This window comes from Cebidichthys violaceus, unplaced genomic scaffold (genome assembly GCF_023349555.1).
Source record: "Cebidichthys violaceus isolate CVI_PGR_0920_01 unplaced genomic scaffold, fCebVio1.0.p SCAF_7, whole genome shotgun sequence".
Classification (NCBI taxonomy): domain Eukaryota; kingdom Metazoa; phylum Chordata; class Actinopteri; order Perciformes; family Stichaeidae; genus Cebidichthys; species Cebidichthys violaceus.
Window position 1 is genome coordinate 17,087,094 of NW_027176927.1, and position 27,716 is coordinate 17,114,809.

The 27,716-nt window shown below is 42.8% G+C and overlaps 1 protein-coding gene across 5 annotated transcripts in view; it reads right to left on the bottom strand.

The window, feature by feature from the left end:
• Positions 1-27,716, bottom strand: part of LOC137891710 (CUB and sushi domain-containing protein 3-like) — a 197,386-nt gene that overhangs the window by 114,330 nt on the left and 55,340 nt on the right. For 3 of the 5 annotated variants that reach the window (XM_068736461.1, XM_068736462.1, XM_068736460.1), the window contains exons 6-23: positions 26,254-26,366; positions 25,050-25,127; positions 23,010-23,097; positions 22,036-22,160; positions 21,497-21,618; positions 19,224-19,327; positions 18,829-18,941; positions 18,352-18,534; positions 17,357-17,683; positions 16,514-16,708; positions 16,057-16,195; positions 14,964-15,151; positions 11,974-12,162; positions 9,294-9,410; positions 5,643-5,858; positions 4,033-4,221; positions 2,287-2,456; positions 1,062-1,218 (exon numbers count right to left, since the gene is read on the bottom strand). In XM_068736461.1, coding sequence (XP_068592562.1) covers positions 1,062-1,218; positions 2,287-2,456; positions 4,033-4,221; positions 5,643-5,858; positions 9,294-9,410; positions 11,974-12,162; positions 14,964-15,151; positions 16,057-16,195; positions 16,514-16,708; positions 17,357-17,683; positions 18,352-18,534; positions 18,829-18,941; positions 19,224-19,327; positions 21,497-21,618; positions 22,036-22,160; positions 23,010-23,097; positions 25,050-25,127; positions 26,254-26,366 — 2,813 coding nt within the window. The remainder of the gene's footprint in view (positions 1-1,061; positions 1,219-2,286; positions 2,457-4,032; positions 4,222-5,642; positions 5,859-9,293; positions 9,411-11,973; positions 12,163-14,963; positions 15,152-16,056; positions 16,196-16,513; positions 16,709-17,356; positions 17,684-18,351; positions 18,535-18,828; positions 18,942-19,223; positions 19,328-21,496; positions 21,619-22,035; positions 22,161-23,009; positions 23,098-25,049; positions 25,128-26,253; positions 26,367-27,716) is intronic. The other 2 variants (XM_068736465.1, XM_068736464.1) reach the window with 1 other exon arrangement.

Consider the following 27,716-nt stretch of genomic DNA (forward strand, 5'->3'; position numbering starts at 1 on the left):
ATGCGATACTCAATTACAGCTAATTTTGCAACTCGAAAGGCAATTAAACCAACATTCCTTCTGAACTAATTGTAGTAACATTTATATGCTGATGGCAGTTATTTAGCCGTTGTGAACGACTAGACGCAACTGATTAATGTACATTTTGTTATTGTTTCTGCAGGCCTGTCAGGTCGCAAAACCGAACCCGTGAGTAATGCTGGAGTGCTCTGCAGTGAAGCGGTGATTTCATGTGAGCTACAGCATACCTGGTTGAACCTGGCACATGTGCTGCAATTATCACAGACAGAACATTGCCAGTGTGGATAAAGTAACTGCAAGATAGCTAAAAACTTTTTGCTTTCATACTATTCAAGTCAAAACAGCGCTTGGCCCGCTGCCATTTTCACTAACTATGTTGAATTCTACCTTAAAAAACCCACCGGTAGACGAAAAGAATCCAGAGAGCTCAATTGCAGGTGAAACACAAAAACACTTTAAATTGGACCGCAAAACGCAGTGTCACCAAAACATTCTCTCGTCACAGTAATAAATTAGAAACGGTTAGCAACAATACACAGTCAGCACGCCAATTAGGGGGAGGAATAAAAGCCATCTATTACCGCAATGATCCAAACTTTCAACACACACTCACGCAGACTGTATGTAGAGGCAGACACGATGTACAGTAGATGCACATGCACGCTGCTAATGCGCAACGATCCCGACAATAATTCACCTGTTTTAACAAGGTACAGTTAAGCAGCCGTGGGCACTAATTGCAGGGGTGGAAGGCAATGAAAGAAGCAGGACAAGGGCTTCACATAAAGAGAAGCAGAGGAAGGCAGAGAGGCTGGAGAGAGAAAAAGCTAATTTCCCTGCAGGAATGGCACAGAAACACCATGCTGTGTTTAATGGATACGCTGACAGTGGAAGACACAGTGGAGCTGGGTGAGGGTCAATTAAAATTTTCTTTAAAATTCCTGCTACTTGAAATGCCTGGCTCCTGACGGGAGGCTAAATCCACTCATTTGGAAAAGCTGTAGGGCCCTTCTCCCCCAGGGAAATGAAACGGGACTCACTGTGGTATACGAGCCGGAACCCCGCTGCCGTCGCCTCCTGGTCGGAGTAAAACTCCAGCCACAGATAGTTTGAGGTGGTGGTGAGCGACAGGCCCTGCATCGACGTGCCGGTGTATGTGCCGAGGAGCGGCGCCGCGCCGTCTTTACCGTCGTACACCTGATCAGAGGCGGAGAAGAGGAGCGTGATGGAGAGGGTTAAAATACCCACAGTAAAGTCAAATAATAATATAAGAAGAATTAAATATTAATGTCTGGAGAAATGGCCACGATTATGAAGAAGCGTTCAGTGCATATTCTCTGTAATATATGGCACATCTATTGGAAATCAATGTCCCAAATGAGATGTAACATTTTTATTGGAGTGACCATAATTATGAATTAAGTATTATATTAGAGCTAAAAATCCAATGAGAGTTTAGAAGCAGTGCACTCCTCAAGCAGAGAGTGAGGTACTTACTCTTACTTTTTTTTCTGGGTGTTTTATTTTTCTTAATATAATTGCATTTTTATCACAGATCTGTTTTGATCCGCATGCCAAATGGAACATATTTGTTGAAGAAGCATCCTTTTAAACTGCAGCAGTATACCTATTATCTCTTTTCTGATTGAGATCTGTGAAACAACAAAAAAATGAAACTCATGACTCTTCCTTTGAAATAGTGCTGGGGTCCTCTCTGTCTCATTTTGTTTTTCCATTTCTTCAAGTCGATGCAGCTCTCCAAGCAAGTCTTCTCGCATTTCAGACGCTCACAAAACGACTACGCACAAGAGATACACAATGCCAACACTAGACACACTGATCGTCGGCTACAATGATCTGTTAATTGGAGCATTAGACGAGACATCTGCATCCCAAAAAAGAGTGCGTTCCAGCTGTGAAGTGGAGACTAGTCATTTGCATCGCATTTTTGGTGCTTACAAAACCTGTTAAAATGCCCTTGAGCAGAGAAAAGAATCCCTTCCTTCCCAAAGGAAAGCTGCTGCTGCTACTGTTTGACCCATGCTTTGACTTCCTAGGCAAAACTATTCTGCCTGGAGCGCTTTTATGGTTCTCCTGGTGTTGTATGTAAAAGAAAAATGAGCACCAGGACCTGCCTCTCGTACTTAAACATGAATTAAACAGTGACACACATTGATTTGACTTTTAGTTATTACTCAAAGCCCTGTGTTAATGTGTTGGTTTTCTATTTCCTGTCAAAGAAGAGCGGCTGCAGCGCGTCCTTACCTTAAGGATGTCACTCTGTGCAAGGTGAAAGCTGCTGGCACTGATGTTGATGCCTTTGCCCGTTTGGACGTGAATGCTGTACACACACTCGTGGCTGTTGTCGTAGTTCATCGGATAGTTTGGTGACAAAATGACTCCCTCGTTGTTGGAGACCGTCGATCCACACTCCGCTGTGAGGAAACAAACACGCAGACAACAAGAATTAATGAGTTTGTTTTACTTCAAAAAACACAGGAGCATGCCTACTTTAAAACTCACTGCCAATGAACAGAATCACCACCTGGCCTTCATGAATAGTTTCGCTACTGTTGTTGTGTAAAATGGACGGCATCAGAGCTGTCCTTTCAGGGTTGTGTAAAATCACGTCAGGCGCTCCACACAAGGCTATTAAATGAAGGCTGAGACCAGGTCTGGGACCCCGTGAGGACCATGGGGCGCTACACATGCGCAGTGGAGCTGGAGCTGTGATGTCACAGCAGACGGCGCTAGAAATAAAAGGTGCGCTCGGGCCTGACAGAACTTTTTTTGGGCAAAAATACTTGCGTTTGTTCCCCATTAACATTTCATCTGAGTGAGTCTATGAAAAGCAAGTCTCCTCTGCAAACCAAGTAAGACTACACAACAACTTTCTTTTTGGAATTTAATGACACGATCGGTGTTTCTGATATCTTTATTTTTCATATATACGATAAATTCAGACGCAAGGCCAACTGCTGTCTCCTCAGGAACATGAAGAAGCTGTCTGGCTCACGATCATTGTAGGGAGGTGACAAATGGAGCCTGCTGTACAAAGAAACAGGAATTATCACGTGAGAGAGAAATGACTCGCACAATGTTGCTATTTTCTACAATGTATTTATCCTCATTACTTATGTAACATAAATAAAGGATGAATACATTTTAGAAAACCTGATGACTTGCGATTACCTTATTTGTGTCTTTTCTCTAAATATAGGTAAGGTAAAGAGATTCTTTGTGCCATTTTAAGAGGTTTAAGAACTGTTTTGATGATTATCGAGATAATATTGTGAATCAAAATCATCTTGGCTAGGATAATCATAATTCATATTGTCCCATGCCTCGATGGAACTAGTTTAAATTATACAAAGCCTCTCTATGAAACGACGAGATCTCTGGAGTCGGCTCTTAAAATGTGCAAATAATTTAATTGAGTTTCTCTGAGACGAAAAACTGAAATAAATTCAGTACAGTGGTGTCGTCACTGAACTCCTCTTAACCTCCTCTTCGCCTCAACCTGAGCTTGGAGCAGCCTTCAGTGGAACAGAGCAGAGTTTTAAAGGGGCTCAACTTGAAATTGAGAGCATGTGGTATCCGTCGCCTCTCGACGGCTCGCAGCTAAAGGTGCTAGCAGTGCAAACGACGCCGCCGCCGGCCATCCTGAATGTCAGGAGAACTACTTCATTCTCTGCTCAAGTGGACATTACTCCCCGATATCTTTACATTGCAGATAGTTGAGTGCATCTATATTAATGCTCTGAATGTTGTTCAAAGAACCTTCTTAACCGAGGGATTAAGCACAGGTCTGAGCATTTAATTGTGGTCTACTTAACTAAATCCAATTCCACTAAGTTCTTGAAAGTTCATATCTGTGCAAACCAACTTTAAAACATGACATTGTGCTAGCAGTGAACAATTCTGCAATACACACACACACACACACACACACACACACACACACACACACACACAGGAAAGGAAGCGGAATAAAAGCAGCTGACCACGTACCCACACACCTTGGCAGAGGGGCACTCCACATGCGACGGCCACCTCCCAAGCACCCTATCTGCCTCGCCCCCTGCAGACGGTATCCTGTGTTGCAGTAGAACGCCAGCGAGTCCCCAATGCCAAACCTGGAGCCCGTGTGCCACCCAAACAGGGGCGTCCCGGGGTCCTGACAGGGTTCCAGATCGTACTCTGGAGAATAAAAGATCAATACATCATTAATACTCCATTAGAATGATTCATTGCTTATACTTGTCATTGATAGCAATCCCCAAAGGGGGGAAAAAAATAGTCCGTCCTGTTGCTCAAGTCAATGAAACCGAGTGCATGTTCATCCGAAGCGAGCAGCGCCGTAGCTCATGGGGATTAACGGCCTTGCTCAAGGACGCTTCCTCAGGTTGGGATTCATGCCAAAAGCTTGAACCCCGGATGCCTGGATGAAGGATGGGCTCCCTCCACAAACTAGGCCACCCTGCGTGGATTATTATTATTATTATTATTATTATTATTATTCACGGGCTGTTGGCGGCCGTATCATTTGAAATGTAGATGGCCGTATGAGAAGACAGAGGTCTTACTCCCGGTAGCGTTCCTCTCACGGGCTGTACTTTGTAGCATGCAGAACTCAGTACAACTATTGATTTCAACACGGCAAAGCAGCAGCAGCAGCAGCACACCTTAGGATGTGGCCTGACAGCATTGGCACATTCTTTTTTTTTTTCATCAAAAGGTCACGAAAGGTTAAAAAATGAATTCTAATCAAGAAATCTATAGATGCTAATTACAGAGCATGCAAGGACATAAGCACACACACTCGCTAAACTAAATTTCATGAATATTCATGGCTGCATAAGTTATGCTTCACTTCAGCGAACAGCAGGCAAACATTTAGCCAGCATGCTCATGAAGCAGACCCCCCCCCCCTCTCTTTTTCTACTATACTATCTCTCTCTCTCACACCATCTTCTTCTCTCCCTCACTCTCCCTCCGCCCTCTCATCAACCCTGCTCACTCAGCATCACCATCTGTCTCATCTCTTTTCTCTCTCATATACCCCTCCCTGCGCCTCCCATCTCCACCTCTCTCTCCATTCCTCAGTCTCTGCATGGGGGGGCCCATTATTTCCCTTACACCCCCACCACCACATTCCCCTCCGTCTCCTCCGTCCTGAGGACACTGACCCACATGGCGTGCTTTGATGATCATTCCCATCACGGTCAGACGGCCTCTACCTGCGTGACCTCGTTGTCTCTTAATTATCCTCCTCTGATGGGCGCAGCCTGAGGCTTGGTCCACCTTAAGCCCGTTCCCATTCGGACCAACAGATCGCTCCTCACGCGTTACTTCGTGCACGCTTTAGAGAGCGCTTTTGATCTCATCGCTGGAACCGTCTCTCTCTCTTTCCGTCTCTTCGTCACGCCGCGTTTCACTTCTACCTCACAACTCCACCCACCATATTTTCAGCATCCTCACTCCGCCCAATTCATCTTCCTTCCTCTTTTAAAGCTTCACTCACCCATCCTGTCTGCACACATACCAACGCGCCCCCCCCCCCCCCCCCCCCCCCCCCCCCCCCCGCCTCCTACAGACGGAACCCATATACGCCGTCATACCCGAGAAGGAGATGTTGAATCCCTGCAGCGATATGGAGAAGTCAGAAATGAAGCGTAGCTGGGCCTTGAAGTTTCCATATAGGCCGGCGTTAACTGGTGAGGGCCTCTCTGAGCCGGTGAGGCGAGCGAGTGGCTGGGCGAAGCTGCCGTTCTCCGTTATCAGAAGGTAGTCATGGTGGTCCTCCAGGTGGAAGGAGTAAAATGTGAATTGGACACCTTGGAGGCGAAAATAAGACAGCCCAGCGTTAGAAAAGGCTTTGAATAGAATATGTAAAGCATACATTTGATGCTTTCATGTCCATACTGACCCATCAGGTTAAGAAATGGATTTTTCTGTTTACATTGTAGGGCACAAAATGAAATGTAATGCAACAACCTCGAACTGAATGTGACTACTATTCAATTTAAACGTAAGCTGTAATTTCAAATGTCATTATCGTGATTAAAAATCAGTTATTAATTTGGGTTTAGTTTGCTGAAACATCCATCTGCAGTACACATTTTTCATTCATTAAATAATAAATGCTTTAATCCGTACAGCAGCACTATGAGCATAGTAATACTAAAATTATCATACTAAAATGAAAAGGGAGGAAAAAAAGGAAAATCTGACACATAATAAGGGACACAAAAAAAGATTAAAGGCAATTTCAAAATGCAAAGTTAATGGCAAAAAAGTGAAAAGGGGGGGAAATGATTTTCACAGATAAAAACTATATGTAATTGAAAAAGCATGTTCTTTCCTCCAGTCCAAGAGCATTAGTCAGTTTCACTTTCCCACACTTTGGTCTAACCATCTTTAAAACCCGACGACAGCACATCTCTACCGGCCAATTACAGAGAAGAGAAAAACATAATCAAAGACAGAAACTCTGCTATTAGAAACTGTGTGAAGGTTGTTCAAAATGATTCCAAATGTTACACCGACACACTATTATTTAACTTTTAGGTTGGAAAACAAAAATCGAGGTGTGAACACCCTGCTTCTATTTTCACACTGTAACTCAGACCCAAACGCGTCTCCATTCCACCCGTGACGGCCAGTTGGCTGCTTTTCAGAACAATACGCACGCTGCCATTTTAATGCCATCTGTTGAATCTGTTGGAATATGACTCCATAATGTCCTCCACCATGTTTGGCTCACTTGAAAAAAGAAAGTCCCAAACGGCCATAAAATAAATAAATAAAATGAAATGATTGATTGCACTGTGTAAAACGGCAATTATATTACAGAGAGGCGAGCCAAACGATCAATTTATCAAGAGCCATCCCTGTGAGGGGGCATCCCAATATTTGAATATAGCTGGTGCTGGTAATCACTGAGTGGAATAGTGACACAGCAAAGATAAATGCGTCTCCAGTCAGTAGCCACAGGATCAACAACACTCAAGGAAGACCAGCGCCATGATAAGAGCATCCCTGTGTGTGTGTGTGTGTGTGTGTGTGTGTGTGTGTGTGTGTGTGTGTGTGTGTGTGTGTGTGTGTGTGTGTGTGGTAGACTGTAGTACAATGTCTAATGTGTAGTTTTGATTAACACCCAAACCTGATTGCAACGGTACGTTTTTAAACCTTTTCCATGTTAAAGTGATGGAAACAAGTGTGTGTGTAAATAACACTTATATATTAATATATATTAATATATATAAATTAATATATATATTAATATATATATATATATATTAATAAAATATATATATTGATATATTCAAATATATTAATATATTGATATATTAAAATATATTAATATATATATATTAATATATATATTAATATATATATATATTAATATATATATATATATTAGTATATTAATATATATATTAATATATTAATATATATATTAATATATATATATATATATTAATATATTAATATATATATATATATATATTAGTATATTAATATATATATATATTAATATATTAATATATATATTAATATATATATATATTAATATATTAATATATATATATATTAATATATATATATTAATATATTAATATATATATATATATATATACACACACACACACACACACACACACACACACACACACACACATGTGTAAATATATATATTAATATATAAGTGCGTCTCTGGGAACTTCAACCTCAAATCAGATGCTTGGACTTCATGGCTTCGGCCCCGCCTCTCTACATTTTATTTAGTCAGCTGAATTACAAATGTGATGTGCAGTAGCTTATTTCCATCACTTACTATCTATAATTAATCAAATTTGTTTCTCATGCTTCAGGGTTCTGGGTGAGGTCTACGTACAAGTCCTTAGCTTCCCAATTTTGCAGGTTTTTTTATGTGTGTATATGAGGTTTGATTGCTAATTGCCCCACACTAAATTAATTTGGCATTTTGAATAATTTACACCGTATTTGGCCCTGTGTCGAATTTGATTAGAATTGGGCAATTAGGCAATTTCTATCATTTTGAGTTGCTGTATTTGGTTTTTAGTTGTGGGTGCAATTGAGTTTCATGGCTCCTGTTATTGTTGAATGTTGAAGGATCTATGTAAGACATTAAGAAGGATAATGCTGCTGACAGGAGAACATGGGTGAGGTTCTTGTTATAGTCACTAAATAATATATGACAGTAATTATACTGAACGGTTCTTACATGGCAAGAAAAACAAATGCTTGTCAAACACAAATTGAACACCTTAGTGACTGAACTTCAAAACTGCTTGAATTTGCTTTTGTCATGTCAAACAACTCTGAGTGGAAGGACTGCTGATCGGTCTTCTTCTGGATTTAAAGTTACAGCGAGGAAATAGAGGCGCTAGTTTGGGATAATGTGCAAATAGTAAAAAATGTCATTTCAATGGGCCTTCTGAAAGAAGATAACAAGACGGTGAAATACGGGATAATGCCGCTACGTGCTCGGGAGCCGAGATAAGCTCAGTGCACTTTTCAAATGATAATGAATAAGAAGGTCTTGCAGAACTGGTTACTGATCACATAACTGACAGTGAGAGCTGTGCTGATGGAATTAAGCTAATTAAATAGAGAATAAAACGGAGGTACCAGATTTGTCTCACCAGGTGAACCGCCGACATGTCAAAGCAGTTCATTAAATCAGCTCGGTGGAAAAGATGATGAAAAGAAGCGTTAAACGCTATCCAACTGTGGAATGTAGAAAGCAGCGCACTGTACAACGCCGGCTGAAATATGCATAATAACACGACTGAAGAGCTGCTGATAAAGAAGAATACATTCAACTCAATTCTCAGATACTGGAACACACTTTTAAAAAAGAGTTCAGTCTTCAATGAGTGAAATATTATCCTACACATATTCTGGATACTCGCCAAAGGAGGAAAAAAAAAAAAAAGCCATCACATTGAAATGATATTTGCTTGAATCACTTCTCACTTAATAATAAATCCTTGTAATGTTCTTGGAATCTGTTGGGGGGGGGGGGGGGGTGTCGCTTTAATTTATAGCTTTATAATTTGGTCATTATGAGGACTGTTGAATGTCAGCGCGGTGAGGACGACACAAATAAACCTGCTGCAACCGAACTGCACTGTGGGGATTATTTACGCAAGAGCAGAATAAAAATATGTCTTAAATCAATACATAGTTCCTAAACTATTCATGTTTATATGTTGTTGTTTTTTTAAATAAAGCGTTCCTACCTTTTCCGTGGCTGACCTCTACAGTCCACGTACAGTTCAGAGAGTTGGGATAGAGCTCCGGGAAGCCCGGTGATAAGATGATCCCTCCAGGTCCCCCGATGTCCCCGCCGCATGATGCTGAGCAGAAAGGGAAGATAATGAACGATAACGGTTGCTGGGGGGGGGGGGAGTTTTAAATGAACCAATAAATCCTTCACCTGAAGACAGAGGAGCAATTTAAATGAATAATGCATTTGAGTCATATCACATCCTGTCCTGCTATTTTTACGACTACCTGTAATTCTGCCAACACAATGGGTTTTTTTTTTTTTTGCTCTCCAAACCCGCCCCACTGCCAGGACATAAATGATTCATTAATGCAGCTATCCATCCATACTTCACACTCCTATGGTATCTATAGCTGAAAGGCATTGTCAGAAAACATGTTAATCCTGTAAATTTACTTACAATTCACGGGAACCGACACGAGCACATTCAGCGGATCAGAGCGCCGGGCTTCATTTTGACAGTGATTTTGAATTTCTTCTGAATAGAAGCGATGGTAAACGGACCTGTAGAGCGCTTTCCTAGTCTTCAGACCACTCACAGCTTTAACACTACGCGTCATCATTCACACACACACACACACACACACACACACACATATAAAAAAACACACACTGATGGCAGGGCTACCGTGCACCTGCCCATCAGGACTCTAACTAACCATTCACACCCATTGATACGCCGCAGTCACAGCCCGCGGGAGCAATTCGGGGTTAACCGTCTCGCCCGAGGACACATCGGCATGGACTAGCGGACTGAAGGACGAGCCCGCTCTACCACTGGGCCACAGCGGCATCCCAACTACTTTTTCGGGTCGGTGGGATAATCCAGTTGCGTGCAACCCTGCAGAGTAGCAAACAGTTGCGGCGATGGGGAGTGCCGTCTAAAAGCGGCAACATCGTCGCCGCCGCAGTATTATGACTCTCATGCATGTTGACTATTGATTTTGCTGCCAGAGAGCTCCTTATCTCATCACAGGAAGTTAATGAGATAAATCTCCACCCTCACCGGCTGCAGAGGACCGGCGGGTTAACGCTGGATCCGTTCCAAGGTTAAACGGTCAAATTGGATATTGTACCAACCGGCAACCGTTTCTGACGCCGTCATTGTGTCCAAACTAAAAAGGTCATATCACATAAAGAACACTGTTTTTTTTAAAGTAGCATAGATGGAAATGTACAAGCTTTGTTTTCTTCTGTCTTTAAGCACACGTGTGCGTTTGTGTGTTCTCTACTTGAACGCCTTAAGAGTGGCGGTGTTACAACCAAACATCCGGATGCCTTCTTCAAAACAGCAACTGTTGACAAATATTAGAAGTAGAACTCTAGTGCATGTACATATTTTCAAAGTAATGAATGTCAGATGATGTTTATGGAGGATCACAGAGAAGCCTGAGGCTCCACAGCTGCACACCCCCACCCCCCCTCTCATCCTCTCTCCTTCCACCCCTGGGCCCTCCACCAAGCACACCACATCAAGGCCCCAATCCTTACCCACCAACAAAATTATATCAGATATTTTATTAATGAGCCAAAATTACATAAAGTCATTAAAAGTGAATGAGCGCGCTCGGAAAAACGATCTACTTTAGAGGCTCTATAGGCAAAGAGCCAAGGCATTTGGCACCAGTCTGGCCCACACCGAGGCGAGAAAACTCTCCACGCCATGAAGTACATCGTCAGGGCAACTGTTGGGCTGAAGCTGCAGAACTCAGCACTCTGTCATAAGCACGGCATCGTGCCCGCCGCCAACTCTCTTTTTGAATTCATTATATTCCTTCAGCTGAGTGATCCGTGACTTCGAGACATCATTTAGGGCTTTTTGCGCTGCGACAATAATTGGTCACAATTGTCCTTCAGTGCGCTTCTAAACAGCACAATGAGCAGACCTGTACAAACACAGCCGGGAGAGGGAGATTACGTGAGATACCGCAACTAGCAGGGACATGCTGAACTCCACGCTTTGAAGTTGAGGATAATCTGTCTTCAGTAATACGTGATTCATCACAGCCCGAGTAAGTCGTTCACACAAGGGCCGGGTCTATTTGCTGAGTAAAAAGCACTTTGACGAGCTTATGTTTGGTTAGTCAGACCTGCTGTAGGCTACCCGTAGTCACTTATGCTGGTGTCGCTGCCAACGAGGCCATGTTTTTTTTTTTATTGTTGGTTTGAGGATAAAATATAGCTATGGTAGCAGCTGCTGTAGGAACCCAGTTACCTTCTGAAAACCTCATTTAGAAACCTCTTGCCTGTTACTAGCGGCGGCTAAAAGACTCCAGACTCTAGAGCTCATTCTGTGAGTTCAAGTTCATTCTTTGTGTAATGCTGACGTCCTAATGAGCCGATGTGACGCTTTAAGTCATAACCAGGTCAAACTAGAACGTCCCCTCAGTGATTCTGGACGGTGGTACTCGTATTTCATGGTGATTCAGCTGTAAGGTGTTCAAATGGCCGTATGTGTCATAGTGTCATCCAGTGTGAATTTAAGACCATACAAACCAAAATAGTACAACAAAAATATAGCTCTTACAAATATAATTAACATTCACTCAAAAGGAAATTGTGCCGTCACGGATGAGACTGCAGCCCGAGCTGGAATGCAAATTGCAAATTGCGTTAACGTTTCGTATGCGTACCGTCACAAGTGGGCAGCGGGTGGCTCCAGAAGTGGTTCTTCTCACAAACCAGCGGCTCGTCGTGGCTCAGCCTGTATCCTGGGTCGCACTGGAAGGACACCGTGGAGCCGATGGACAGGTCGTGGCTTAACCGTAAGCCGTTCACGGGAATCCCAGGATCCATGCAGGAGTACGTGTCCAATGTGACCACTAGAGGGATTAAAACCAAACGGGTTCTCGAATAGGATTCAAAGACAGTTGTACGTCCTCAACTTGGCAATTCAATTCAACCTGCTGTCCTCTTTGTTCACGACCTTCAGGCGTCGTCCAGTTTGTGTGACTGATGACGACAATTACCAAGAAACGCATTGTGCGGTGACACAACTATGTACCACGTTTTGTGCAACTGACTGTATGTTCTTGTGACACGATGTCATTTTCTCTTCAACTAGTCACACGGCAGAGGAGGAGGTTTGCTCTCGCATATGCAAATAAAGAGGCCTGTGGAGCTACAGAGGTGTATTGAAGTCATACAGCATTCATGGAAAATGTGATGGAAATTCTATTTTTGCAATCAGTAAACTTTCTAGGTCACATTCATCCCAAAAAAAAGTGCAGACAGAACCTTTGATGTTATTACAATCATCACAACAATGATAGGTCTCGGCTTGCATACATAATAGAGAAAGCAAGTTTTCCAAAGTAAGCGATTTACTTTGACTTTTAAACTTTAGAATGAAAGCTCGCTCATACTTACCCAAAAGTGGGAAAAATAGATTACATGATGCACAAAGCATCGTAAAAGTGTCACATTTCAGACAATAGCAAAGGCTGCTTCATAACAAGACACAGTTAAGACTATGAAGAACAATGCACTATTGCATTGACACTTTAGCAAGGTCATTCAGACAGAGTTGTTGGTTCCTCTGGCGTTAAAGAACACAAGGGTTCATATTCCAAGCGTGGTTTGATGAATGAAAAATATGCTGATTTTAGGCACTGACTCAGTTGTGTAAGCAGTGATGAAGCCATCGGTGGGAAGCCTGTGCTGAACTACAGTAGGATTATCAAAAGATTTAATTTAATGTCGCAGTTTTCCAGATTCGCAAACAATTTAAATGAACATTTATAACTATTCATTCATTTGTCACCGGGAAATGGCAGTTTATCCATCAATCTATCTTTCCATATTTCCAGAGGTTCCATATGACAAGCTAGTAAGATATCATTGGAAACGTTGGGTTAAGTGTCTCTTTTTATATACACACACAAATATAAAAGAGAATTCAGAACAGATATGAACAAAGCTGCAATCTAGTTATCTCCTTTTGTCCTCTTTCGAAGGTGTCCTGGTTCTGGTCCAATCTCTGGTGCTGCAGTAGTTTCAGGTGATCGACCCCGTCAGGGGACTTAGACGTGACAGTAAATAGTCTCCTGTTCATCGTGGGACGTCTGGCATCAGTGACTGTGAGCCCGGCATGAAGTGCATTTAAACGGGCGGCACACAATGTGACATTTATGTAAAATTGCGTCTACTGCAGAATCAAACAGCGACAGATACCACACTCTCAGCAAGTCAAACAAATATTGTCTGAAAATGTCCAGTACCCCATCGTAGTAATTAATTTGGATCCATTAGGAGATGTGTAGTACTGCTACATGGCCAGCACGCGTTACTCGTATCTTCTTATCAACACGAGATGACACAGTTAACGGTGTAGCAGAGCTATATTATGTGGTTTGTGAGCTATAGATTACAGTCATGAACATTAATAACCTGCATAACAGCTGATTATTCATGTGTGATAACAGGGCTCCTCCTCTGTAGAACAGTTCTCCAGCTCTCCTTGAGTAATTCGGGGTATTTTTAGTACGGAAACACAAATATTGCCTGAAGTGGAGCGTTCATTGATCATTGCTGGTACCGGCCTCCAGGGCGCAGGAATTTGGTGACAGAAAATGCAAAAATAATAATAACAAAACACAATGGTTAGGAGTGAAATTAGAGAAAACACACATTGAATATAAGGGCCTAAATATGATCTGATCACATTTGGTTGCGTGTTTTGTGACTGAATAGTTATCCATTACAAAAGGCAATGGATGCAGTGTTCCTGAGCCTCAGTTGATTCACAGCCTCACTTTGTAAGACCAATTTTACAAATGAACAAGACTGGCTTTCCCCAAAGTATTTCAGCAATAAGATGGGTCCTAAATTGCAATGGAAGAAGCTAATATGATCTCACTGTTATTGCTTTTCAATAGCCTCATCAACAAAAGAAAAATGCACTTGAGAGTGAACCATAATAAGACAAAGGCACTGGTGTACTGCCTTCAGTCAATAAGAAGAAGTCTTATGAATCACATCTGAGAGACGAGGATACTGGTGCTAGTGCAAATAATCAAGGAAATAGATCACACTATGTCCAGAGTATTTTTCTATTTGATTTTTCAAAGACTACCACCCCATGCATAATGATGTGCAGACGAAAAAAAAATTAAACACAAACTCTCCCAAGAGCGGAGGATTTGCAGGTATTCACAGTATTCGATTAAGCACCTCTGAGAGCCAATAGCTCTCCTCCCTAACCCAGGAGTTCTTAGTCAGTCTGTGCACAGACAGTCTTCCTCCACCAGCTTAGACATTTAAACTGGGAGCTTCTGTTGCACCTGTTTTTAAACAACTCCTCAACCTGGAAGAACTGCGAGGCATCCTTTAGAATAGGTCCTTTTCACAGTAGCTATGTCATTACCCCGCTATAGCAAGGTTGTAAAAAGGGCCTGTTAACATTAGTGGTGATATAAGAAACCTTGTAAAGTGTTACAAGAACGGCAGATCAATTTAAATTGAATTTAAACCCCACATACTTGGAATTGGTGTTTCCTCTTTCCTACTGTTGACATATCCAATTTAAAATCAATGAAATGCTATTGAATGATGTGAAAAGTAAAAACATGAATAATCTGCATTCATAGCTCCTGGTGTTTCGCAGCAATAGCAACAGTCTCACCTTCAAAGAATATCTTGAATCCGCTGTTGGATCGACTGTTATCGGTGGTGAAGAGCAGGTACAGAAAGTTGCTGCTGCTAAACAGGAACTGAGGGACCTGGGTTCCATTAAAGGAGCCAATCAGAGGAGAGAGCAGGTTGGGGCCGTCATGCACTTCCAGGAAGTCATAGCTGAGCTCAGTTTGAAACCTAAAAAGACAAAGAGAGCAGAGAGAGGGAGAGGCAGAGTACACAATTATTTGTATTCAAAACATTACTTCTGCTTTGACTGATTGGACAATTTGAAGCTATTTACACAGTTTTGTCCGCAGAGAAAAGATTCAAATTTTACGGAGATAAATAAGAGGAAATTGCTTCCACCACAGTGAGTTCCTTTGGACCCTCAAATGGTGTGGATCCATGGTCACTCCCAGGTCTCTACATCAAACAAGTGACAATGCAGTTCCAATATTGCCATCAAAAACAAAATACCTTCAGATAATTTCAGAAGAGAAAAGCCACACTTCTCTTTATTTTGAATGCAAAGAGCTTAAAAAAGAGAAGCTGCATAAACTAGGCTTATGAAAACTTTGGCTCGTTTAAAGTGAGGAGGAGCACAAAAAAAAAAAAAAAAGTCTTTGTGTCTTTACAAAGGAGTGTGTCAGCACTGAGAACGCGTTGATTATAAAATATGAACATTTTATGGTTTCGCTCCTTAATGGTCGGAAATAAAGATCTTAAGAGCAAAGACTGTTTTTTTTCTTCTTTTTATTGCAGCTCTCTAAGGAAGTGAGCGGGAGCCAGTAAGCAAAATAAAGAATTACTCGAGGCTTTCAACATTTTTGGAAACTAGGTCCAGGACTGTGTTCCACCTCTTCTGACTTTCTATTTCTAACTCAGAGGCTTCCAGGGATAGAGGTGCGCCTTCTGTGTCTGAGCACATGCACACTAGTGCATAAATTGATACTTTCTGTGCGTGCGTGTGTGTACTACATATGCAGGTATGTGTATAAATAGTACTCAGATGTGTGGCTATACGTGCATAAGAAACTGTGTGCGAGGATGTGTGTGTATCTTCTTCCACGGGTGAGTTGTTGCAGCGCTGTCATACAAACCTGTCGAAGCTGATCTTGATGGAGCTTCCCGGCTCGGCCTCGATGACCCACTCACAACTCAGAGAGTCTTTGTAGTAGCCTGGCCAGCCCGGGGAGAGGATGACACCAGACAGCCCTGAGTAGTGGCCCCCGCAAGGAGCTGGAGGAGCAGGGGGGGGGGGGGCGGCGGGAGGGATTGGGAGGATAAAGATATAAATTAAACACATATATAGATCGGATAGGAGAGGAGGAAAATACCCGCTGGTTTATATCACTCAGTAATCGTTTTGTACACACATGAAAAACATTGGAAGAAAATAAATACAGGATGAGTCACTAAAGGGCTGTAACCCTGTAGTAGAGCTGCTCCACATAACCCACACACTTTTCTTTCGGTTCCATCTCTCTCTATTCCTGACTCAATAGTTGACGCATCTGTCCGCCAACCACACAATTATCAGCCATTCCATTTCAGCACCTTCACATTTGGGGATGAGTCCGCTCCACATCCCCTTGCCTTCCTCCAGATGGCACGTGATGGTGTCAGCTCCCTGCGTCTTGATGAAGCCCTCCTCGCAAACCACTGAGATGGAGCTGCCCAGTTGGAAGCTGTCCCCAAAGCGCCTGGCATTCAACGGTACGCCGGGGTCAGGGCACTCATTACGCCCGAAAGCTTGTAATGAGAAGAAAGAGAACACGGTGCGGTGACAAACGCTCCTGTGTGAATGAGAAATGGGGTCTTTGAGGAGTCGGGAGATAAGGGAAATGGATGTAGCTGTCTGTAGGAGACACAAAAAAACTAACAGAGGTCTGCTCTGTACACCTGAGGATGACAATAGCCTAGGTCTTCACAGGCTGCTGGGGCTTTGCCAGGAGGAAAAGAGTTACGACGGTGTTGTATTAGGCAATGAGGCACAAGAGTTAGGAACTGTTTGCACCATCCTAAATGCTGCTTTGTTGTTTTGTTAAGGCGCTCACGCTTCACTTAGGGTGCAATGTAGTATCATTTCTCCTTAAAGCGTTCATTTCAAAAAGACATGCAAATACACACAAATTACTGGTACTGCTGAACTCCATCCCATCCTTTATCATTAATAAGATATACGATGTCATTTTCTTTGCACTTTACTCTGGATCAGTTTTGTTTCTTAGGTCGTTTGTACGTTTTTGAAAAGCACACAAATTAAAGGGCTCAGTCAGCCCTGATATTTGCACTCATCCCTAACCATAGAAGGAAAATGATGGTGGATGCACTTATTTGTTTCTAAATGTTTTGCTATGCTATGATTATCTCAGTTGTATTGATCAAACACTCCCTTACTGCTGTACGTGATGTTGAACCCTCGTCCAGACATAGAGTGATCAGCCTGAAACTCCAGCTGCAGCACGTTGCTGTTGGACGTCAGGTGGGAGGGAACCTCGGCCCCCGAGAAGCGTCCTAGTATCGTGGCCCCCGACTGATCCCCGTCTTTGATAGTGAGGAAGTCATAGGGGGGCTCCAGGTCAAAGTCATTGAAGGCCAGGTGGATTCTGGAGCCAGGCTCGGAGATAATGAGCCACACGCAGTTAAGGTTGTTCCCGTAGCCTTCTGGGTAGTCAGGAGACAGCACCGTCCCCATGGGAGCCGTGAAGTTGGAGAAACAGGGGACTGTGTGATAGAGGGGACGGAATATATTAGTCATGATTTTAAAAGTTTAATATCCCAGGCAGGGCCATTTGTTTCACTGCGACTCTCGCCGGTCACATGACAATGCACACTGTGGACTGTGCCATGACGGGACCGGCCACAAAGATCAGCATAGAACAATGTCAGTCCTGTATAACTAGCTCGGCAATCAGGAGACAGCACTGCTCCCATGGGTGCCGAGTAGTTCCAGAAAAATAAAACTAAGGGGGATGGGAACAGAGGAGTTAGTGTACAAAGATATAGACACACAGGAACGCTGCACACTGTCCCGGTGGAACTAGAGACCTGATTGTTGTTAAGTGTGTGGGGTCGGTATCGTGAAACTCACAGGAAGAGTTCAGGTTGCGTTGAGAAAGGACGGTGTACAGTATTCTAAAGGCGTCCCTCCTCCTGAGTATTTGTACAGTGTAGCAGTGTGTACCCTACGTTCTCCTCGTCGAAATAACAAGGCAACCCTATCCTATCAATTTCCCATTTTACATTATATATGTTGTTGTTTACACACACGATGCACTGCATGGCCATTTAACAAGGCTGCAATTAATCCTCCAATAGCTTAGTGTCATCGTGAACTTTCCAAGCGCGTAAGTAATTGCTTCATTTGCCGTCATAAAAAGCTATGGACTCACATATGCAGATGGGGATATTAGCCGACCACTGATTGTTGTTCTGGCAGGTTATCATCCTCTCCCCGATGAGCTCGAATCCAAACTGGCATTCAAAGCGCAGAACATCTCCATTTAGAAAGCCACTACCCTCTTGGTAACCGTACAGAGGCGTCCCGGGGTCACCACAACTCTCTTTGTCAATTTCTGTGGGTGAGAGGAGGAGGGGAGGAAGGGAGGGAGGGAGGGAGAGGAAAGGGTGAAAAGTAGAGAATTAAGTCAAGCCAAGTACTTTGAGGTACTTTTTTCTTTAACATTTATCTATAAAGGTCCAGGTGAAAGAGTCTGAGAGCCTGGTTAAGAAAGCTTCTCTAGAAGGAGACAGATAAGTGAGAGACAGACAGACAGACAGACAGACAGGAAAATGGACTCGTTGCTTTACTGAAAGAGGCATGAATACAGACAGAGAGAGAGGGGATATCAGCGCTGCAGTCTGTGCACCTTTATAGTTGATCTTGAAGCCGATGGAGCCCACACTCTCATCAGACTGGAGATGAAGCCACATCTGATGGGACATGCTGACAATCAGGTCTGGAACAAAGCTCCCAGTCAGCCTGCAGACAGAGAGACAAAAACATCAGAGCCCACGTTCATCTTTCACTTTTCAAAAGATCTTGTAAAATGTATTGAGACAAAAATTCAATGTGCTATAAGTTTTGTTTATTGGTAAATATAGGGCATGAAAACAATGTGCTTCCACTTTAAATTAAATTCATTCAGAGGTTCTCTGCATATCAAACAATCAAATTATCCAAACAAACGCAGATCTAGCACTTTACAATGAGCAACATCACAGCACAACACACATGCAAAGAAGTATTTTACGTGGTACTTACACTTGTATTATTGTTTTAGAATCACCTACTTCCCCTCCATCTCCAATCGTCAGAGAATCATACCCGATTTCTAGGTCGAACTCTTCAAAGTTGATCTGAATGACCTGTAGTGAAACACAGCGGGTGTCAGCGTGGCAGAGCTCCAGAGCATCGATAGGATTTAGAAACACACTACTGGAGCATTTACATCAAAGTCTTCACCGCATGAAGTGCAGCTTGTGTACACGTGTTGACACGTTAAACAATTTGTTTGTCAGAGACATTTTTTAAATACAAACATAACCTGGAGTCTGAAAGCCCCACCATCTGCCCTGGAGGCCATTCTGTTCCCACCCACCCGCACCCAATCTACGTAATAACGCCTTAGACGTGTTTGAAGGGAGAATAGAAGATGATCAATCCTCTTATCTCAGAAGATAGCTGCATGATACAGCCTACATTCTGGTACGTTATGAATTATGCAGAAACTACCCCTTAAATTTAAACCAACAATGAAGTCAAGAGAAACTAAAAGACAAAGCTAGAACTCCACATCAAATGAGTGAGTGTTTATAGAATAAGGCTTTATGGAATAGAGCCCGTTCAGGCCAGGCCTCGCAAACAAAAAGGACGCCACAAACATCCTTCAAAGCAATATGCAAAGTGACAGCAGCATCTCTTCACATTAGCGCAAATCAAATACTAAAAACCAATCATGATGGGCAAATTTGAGAGTCCAAAAATGTGTAATTGCCTGTCCGCGTTCACCCTTGAGCTATTGTTGCCGGCTGTCGCTGGTCTCCATCTTTTTTCTTCTCAACAAACGTACACGACGTCACAAGAGATGACATACTCACCGATCAAACCGGCAGCATCTGCTTACATCGATAATAATCACGTAAACGGAGTCTGCTGCAGCAACACGACACAATAAAGCCAAATTATCTCAACCTACACTTGGCCGACACGGATTGGTGACGAAAAGAAAGGCTGTTGTAAATGACGTGATGACAAACATACGACGGCTGCCTGCTCAGCCTTGACATCCCTTTCTATGGCCATTCGGGAGGACAATGCCTGAGCAATATCCATGTATAACAGCCTCATTACAATGCACGTGTAAGCATAATTACCGTAATAACACTAATGGTCCAAGTTTCAGTGCCAAGTCAATGGCGTGTTCGCCTAGGAGAGGGAACGGCGGCACAGATCTACGGCACGCTCCAGTCCTGGTGAGTTCTGAGTGTGTGTTAGTGGGTTAGTTATTGTTTATTACCAGGAGAGCACTTAGTCGACACCCCCTGTCTATGAATACAAATCTCACTGGAATAGTGACAGAGAGCCAGATGTGATGGACTGTAAGAGGGCAGTAATGACCATTAGGAGAACAGCTTTGACCTCTTCACACCGGGGGAAAAGCTGATCTCATTCGTTCTTAATTTCTCTCCATTTCAGCTCCCCGAGAAAAATAAAGCAAATCGCTCAATCGCAAACAGCACAAGTCTAATGCAAACCGGAACGCAGCTCACTGCTACGTACAATAATGAGGGACAGTGACATTGAATTTAAAGTGAAAATACATGCATATTCTATGCAACCTTTTTCACACCTGGGAAAGCCCCTGGAAAATAGATGCATACATAGATGTGTGTCCAGGAAGGGAATGTCCAGACAAATGCTCTGCCCCACCAGTAGGAGGGAGTTTAATGTAAAAAGGTGACGGTTTACGGAAAATTGTCCATTTGTGTTTCCTATATCACTAATGAGGAACTGCTGCACGTGTTTATGACAAAGACAAATGGGATAATACACTACTTATACTGAATACTTTCAGAATCTACGCCTAGGGATTTCTTCAACAAATTAAGAAAGTAAAAGCCAATATTTCATTTTTATACATACCGTATTTACAGTGCAAAGAGACTGTTCTGAGGTCAACTTCACCAGCGGTAGCAAACTAATTATAACCGATAGGACTGCAGGTAATGATGGCAAACACTGTCAGATAATTATCTTGACCACCTTTGACAGTAGCCACGGCCCTCTCGTCCATATCTACCGCATCTGGTATTTATATCTTGAAAGTAAGATGTGAATAGGTACGGCACAAAACACGAGTTGGGCTGTACGCCGTTGAAGCAACTGAAACTGTGACGACAAATCATTCGGCATCCCAAAAGACCCGTTTTTGCTTTGTCCTCACAGGACAACAATAGCAGCGGGTTTTCATTTGACTCGGTCCAAGAGACAGAACATGACACACTCGGAGAAGAAGCCAGACTCTATTGCGCTACCTTGTTGGGATCGCTGGCTGTGATGATCCACACGCACTGGGAGTTGCTCTCATACTGGATGGGGAAGTTGGGGGACGTAAACGTCCCAGAGGGTCCTTGTAGATTCGACCCGCACGTTTTCACTGCAATAACACAAACATGAAGACAAAGAGCAATAAACGCATGACGTTAAAAGATCCTCGATTCTTCAAAAACATGTGTTCAAATACAACATACAGTTGGACTGTTACATTCACAATGAAGGGAGAGTAATAACTCCTGCATTGTAATATGACAGAAAGTTAATATATTGTTTGCACAAGTAGATAGAAGGTCTATTAGCTGCTCTTTCATTAATCACATTCTAAAAGGTGCTCCAGGTATTATGACACACAGACAAACAGGCAGAGCTTTTCGGAATGGAAAAGCAGAGAGTGCTGCAGCAGAGGCCCTCATACATAATTAACAAAAAGGAACTTTCCTCTATCTGCATAGAGCCTATATCCAGAGGCACTGCCTTAATCAAACTGTTTTATTAGCTCTTCAGACGCCCCGCTCACCCTTGCAGACGGGTCTGTGGTCGCTCCAAGCAGCAAAGACTTCTGCTACGCGCTGGCAGGTAATCGTTTTGGAACCCTGTAGCACATGGTCTTCATCACAAGTAAATTGAGCCGTTGCTCCGATGCTGAGAAGATAACAAACACTATTAACGCCTGGAAAAAAAGCAATCAATTCGTGAAAAATGTCTCCCGATGAAATATCAGAATCATTATTTATTTAATGTCATTCATAAGCAGGTTTACATTGCACTGTGCATCAATATATTAAATGCAGCGGACACATTTATCAATTTCCCCTCGTTCTCAAAAGTTAGAATACCAACGTCCCAGTTAAAAATGATGGACAGCGACACCCTTTAATGCAGTGACCTCAACTGATGAACACCTCAATTATGTTTGTATATGAAGAAGAAACGAGGAATGAATTATGTTGCAAGCTAACAGAGTCCAGGAGAGAGAGACACAGGAGATGTATATATATATACATATTTCATGGACAAGGACATGTGCAGCACTGCAGGGACCTGAGAGGAGACATTACTGTGACAGGTGGCTAAATCTTCCAACTGGCTCAATATTTGAACTTCTCTAAATGAGTCCACTGTGATGCATTCTGACAAAATGTCAAAGCAAATAGTCTTGAAGTGGTTCTGCATGTCGCTCTCTCCTAAAAGCTGATTGGGTCTGGTTCATGAAAAAGAAGACAGACTACACTTCATGATTCTAGGAAGGAGATGACCCGCGACCCTGATGGATAGAGCAGACGTTCCATATGCGATGGCAATGGAACAGCAGGTCGTCATAACAAGACTAACACTGGGTTTATGGGCACACAGATTTTGTTGACTTGATAAATAGTGACAGCAATACTTGGAATATGCTGCATGCCATAATGCTGAAATTGGATGGAGAGCACGCTGCTCAACTTCTACACAAGTCTGAGCCCCGTCACTTCGGCTGCACCGCCGCCTCACCTGAAGTTGGAGCCGACCCGTTTGCCATTCTCCGGCTCCCCTGGGTCAGGACAGTAATTAGACACCTGTTTGATTCCTCCTTCGTTCACTGGGAGAGAAAGAGAAGGAACAAGAACTCCGTGAGAGAAATACTTCTCAGAAAACACCCCGCTGCAGTAAAAGCACTTGAATACTAGACGGCTGTCTGGTTGAACGTTCCGGGGTTATGTTTGGTAACAGAATCATGTCAGGGTTTCGCATACATTGATGCATTTGTGGCGGCTCGCCACAATATCAACATTGACTGCCAAACTGGATAAAATGAATAAACTCTTCTATCATTGCATTGGTTCGCTCAGCCCCTCCTGCTCTCCCTCACTAACTCATTGACGGCAGACCTGTGTTTGAGTATCCCCTCAGAACAGAATCAGTCCAGAGTTCACCAAAGCTTAGCATCATATGAGCGCCTCTGGACCAACATGGATGCATTCAAGTTAACGCTGATAAAATAATCTATCTGTGTTCTGAAAACAACTCATCCAATCAGCTATTAGCCAGCGCATGAGGAGCTTAGCAACCGCTATAAATTAGCGTTGGAATACAGCAATTTTGTTGAGGTTTGCTCGCACACGTGCGTAACCTCTGTAACGATAACTTCTTGATTTAAGAAGATCTAGATTATTTACACACTAATGTCATATCTGCGTATTATCAACGTGAAATCAATATTACACGTTTTAAATATCACGGTTATCATCGAAACCCTTAGTCAGACAGTAAGTGGGATAATTCAAGCTAATCTCTTTTAAAGTCCGAGACGTTCAGCTGCCAGTTGTTTGGCAGCGCTGTGTTCTGCGATATGGAGTGAGTGCCAAGGGTAAGTGCAACCCTCTTACCTGAGCTAGACAAAATAGAGGGGAATATATCTGGGCCCAACAGGGACTAAGAGGATTAAATAACCTTCAACTATCAATTGCAGGAGCTACAATAATCACTCAGTGAGACTCTTCATACATAATAATAGTTTAAGCGCACTAGATAAAGCCTCGTAGATATGCTTTCATATGGAGCACAGCCTTTACTACGGTGAAAATGTAGAGGTTAAAGGACTTTTAACAAGCTCGTCTCTTCATAAAACAAAAGACGCACGTGCTGGAAATGAAATTCATGAGCTGCGCAGCATCCTAATCTTCATTAAGGTTGGTTGTAATATTTTCAATAAGACATCATCTCCCCCACACAAAGACCTTTCCGGTTCATCGTGAGAAGCTCTACCCAGAATGCCTTTCCTTTCTCCGACTTCTTTCAGGAAGTTCATTAGCTTTGAAGTTAATTGTTGCTGGTAATAATACAGTTATGGGTTCAATTATATGCAATGAATCCACAAGGCATACGAGGCATGTTTTCATAGTCTTTTCAATGATATACAGTATTGCCTTGTGGAAAAGATTACAGCCCTCTGCATTATTCATGTCTCCATGCAATGCTGAATCTATGACACATAAGGTAATAAAGATTACAACCTGTTATCACTGAAGTGCTTAGCACACTGTGGAGTTAGAGGGAATTGCGCTCCAGATTTATGTTAATGACGGAGCTCCGCAAGCAATTAGAATGCATTCACTTCGGTCTGAAGTGTACACAAATCATCTGACAAGTGAGTGGTCACTCAACCTTGACTACTGCTGTGTGTGGAGATCACACGGTGCATGAGCAGCAGTCCACCTCATGTGCTGCTTGAACAGTACAGAATGACACACAGTGGGGATTCGGCCGTCTGAAACTGATCAAATTCAGCATTTTTGCTAGAATATACATAACTAGGCAGGATTCAGCTGAGTGTCAGGACAGGAAGTCCGGGACGACAAGGTAAATAGGTCATCAGAAAGAAAAAGAGACTGCACTTCTGCAAAATCTAGTACTGTAGCTTAACTCCTTCACCAAATGATGCAGCAAAAAAAAAGAGAGACAAGAAGGAAACAAAGACTCAGAACTCAAGTCCTACATAAACAAAAAATCCAAACAATGAAAACAGTTGCATAAGAAAAATAAAAGACTTACTCAAAGACAGTTTGTTAGTGTTGTCCTTTCCTGGTAATAATTTTACCCCTCTGGATTTAAGCTCTCCAGAGCTTTTCACTGGTTGAGAGCAATAGAAAGAGTTCATTAGATAAAAGAAGTTACAGTAATAGATGTGAGAAGATACAGTTCAAGTGTTTCTTTCTCTGGATAACACTTGGTCCTATGAAGAACATCAAAAGTGTAATTGCTACCGATGTGCAGTGCATCCCTTTTTTCAAAAGAAACGAGTCCAACGGCTCTGGTGCATTCCTACGGGTTGCCCTGGCAATCCTATCAAACCTAAATTAGTTTCTCATGATTGCTTGTTCATTTTGCTAAGACATATTAAACAGTGGATGGAAATTGGTTGGTCAGAGCAGATTTAATGGTTACGGCGTGTAAGCGGGGAAACTCTACGCAGTATCAACGAGCAGCCCAAGGACTGCGCCGCTACATTTGAAGACGGTCTAATTAAAACCGATTGCACACACGAGGCAGGTGATGCAAGCGGCCGTCATCATTTTGAAGTGTCAACAGAATAGCCAAAAGCAATGAATGACGTATCAAAGAAAAACAAGGTTGTTTGAATTTGAAAGCAGTGAGACGACGGCTCTCGTCTGAACGCCACTGCGGGTCAAATGGTTAATTCAACCCGTTAAAAACACACAACGCTCGAAAAACACACTGCGGCGTCACTTAAAACATATTTACAGTGAGCGGCCACACACACACACACACACACACACACACACACACACACACACACACACACACACACACACACACACACACACACGTTACTGAACGCTTTAACAGAGCCGTTTGTGGTGGGGGTGCAGGTTCCCTATGTGGCTTGGGGCCAGGCTTCAAGCCTTCATGGTATAGAACACTGTGACTGTAAAGTCACGCCGTAGAACAATGTCAGGGTAATGGATTATTGAGCTGAGGTTTTACAAGAGGAAAGTATATGCAGTATTTATCTCTTAAATTTTTGGATTAACAAGTCCCTTTGAAGTCAATGGTTTGAAGCAGAAAAGACCTTAATGCCCTCTGCAGAGAGGGTATTAATCAAACTGTTTAATATTCAGTTAACAAAGATCAAAAACAGTGTTGTAATTGCAGTGTGTTTATCTTACGACGATCCCTTTTCATTCAAGTAGGAGTCCCTCCATTACGACGTGCAAATGAAGCGATCACGTCTTACCTTGATACTGAGCCCTGAAGCCTTTGTGGCGGTGGTTGCTCTCCGTCACAAAATGCAGCCGCAGCCAGTTTTTGTTGCTGATGATGGGTGCTGGAATATTCATTCCAGTTATCCTGGTGGTGTAAAGGAGACACAAATAAACGAAAAACACGCGTTATCCGTTTTGACCTTAATTCAACTACACAGCTTCCTTGTCACTAGCGTTCTTGCGTCGCCATAATCACCGACAAGAAAGGGAAACCGGAAAAACCTCGGATTTCCCGTTTTTGTGAAGGCGATGTCGACTTCACAAGAGTTAGAGGAATGTACAGTATGTTCAGCCTGGATAGAACATAGTGCCCTTAAAATGAAGACCAGCTCTAAAGCCTAGGAACCAAAAGCCCATCTGAACTTTGACTCTGCAGGGTCTTATTTTGGTTTGCTCACTTTTATGCACGTGTGTGTGTGTGTGTGTGTGTGTGTGTGTGTGTGTGTGTGTGTGTGTGTGTTACCCACAGTATGAGCAGTTGACTGGGCTCACGTCTGTGTGTGTTCCTTCCGTCTTACCGTCTGTATTGGTGTTGTAGATCAGAGGCTGTGTGCAGCGCATGGCTGCAGCATCAGGGACCCTGTATAATTGTAGAGATTTACAGCTTCTAGGGTCGTTCTCATTCGACTGGCTGAGCAGCTCCGGACGTTTTCCTTTGCCCAGCAATCCCTGAACCACACCCCGTCGTACCACAGTCCACAGCACACAGAGCCGCTCTAGCCATCAAACAGCAGCTTGGGACAGGCTTCAAGGAAAGCATGGTGCATTTGAGCCCAGTGTTACCAAATTGGCTCGGTGCTTGAAACTGTGTTAAGTTTGTTGTTTTGCGTGTGTGTGTGTGTGTGTGTGTGTGTGTGTGTGTGTGTGTGTGTGTGTGTGTGTGTGTGTGTGTGTGTGTGTGTGCCTACACTCCTGCATGTCTTTCTTATTGTGTGTGTGTAAAGGTGTGTTTATTTCTGTTTAAGGTTTGTTTTTCGATGTAATTTCTATCACTGCAGAGCCACCAGAGGGGCAGACAAAATAAAAATGAGAGGAATAAATGTGGCAGTGAGTGATGAGGGAACTCAAAGGGGAGAGGGTGACTTCTTCCCTCGGTGGCCATTGCAGATATAGAGAAATAGACCAAGTCTACTTGACATTTAATGTCTCCTTATTTTGGTTCCTGCCGTTCACATCTGAACTGTGAGAAAAATGACGTCCGTCAGACAGATTTAAGGCTGTCGCATGTTTTATTGTTAATTAACCAGCAAACCAAACGTGATCTTTATCATTTTAATGCAAATTATCCGTCTCAAAGGGAGATGACGGCAGCTCCCGGTGAAGAGTTAAAAGCTAATAGATTTTCACACAAAAGTTGACCTTTACTTTCATTGCATTGATAAAATGCTAATGACACAAATATACCGGCAGAATGATAAACAGCAGCCTTCAGGTA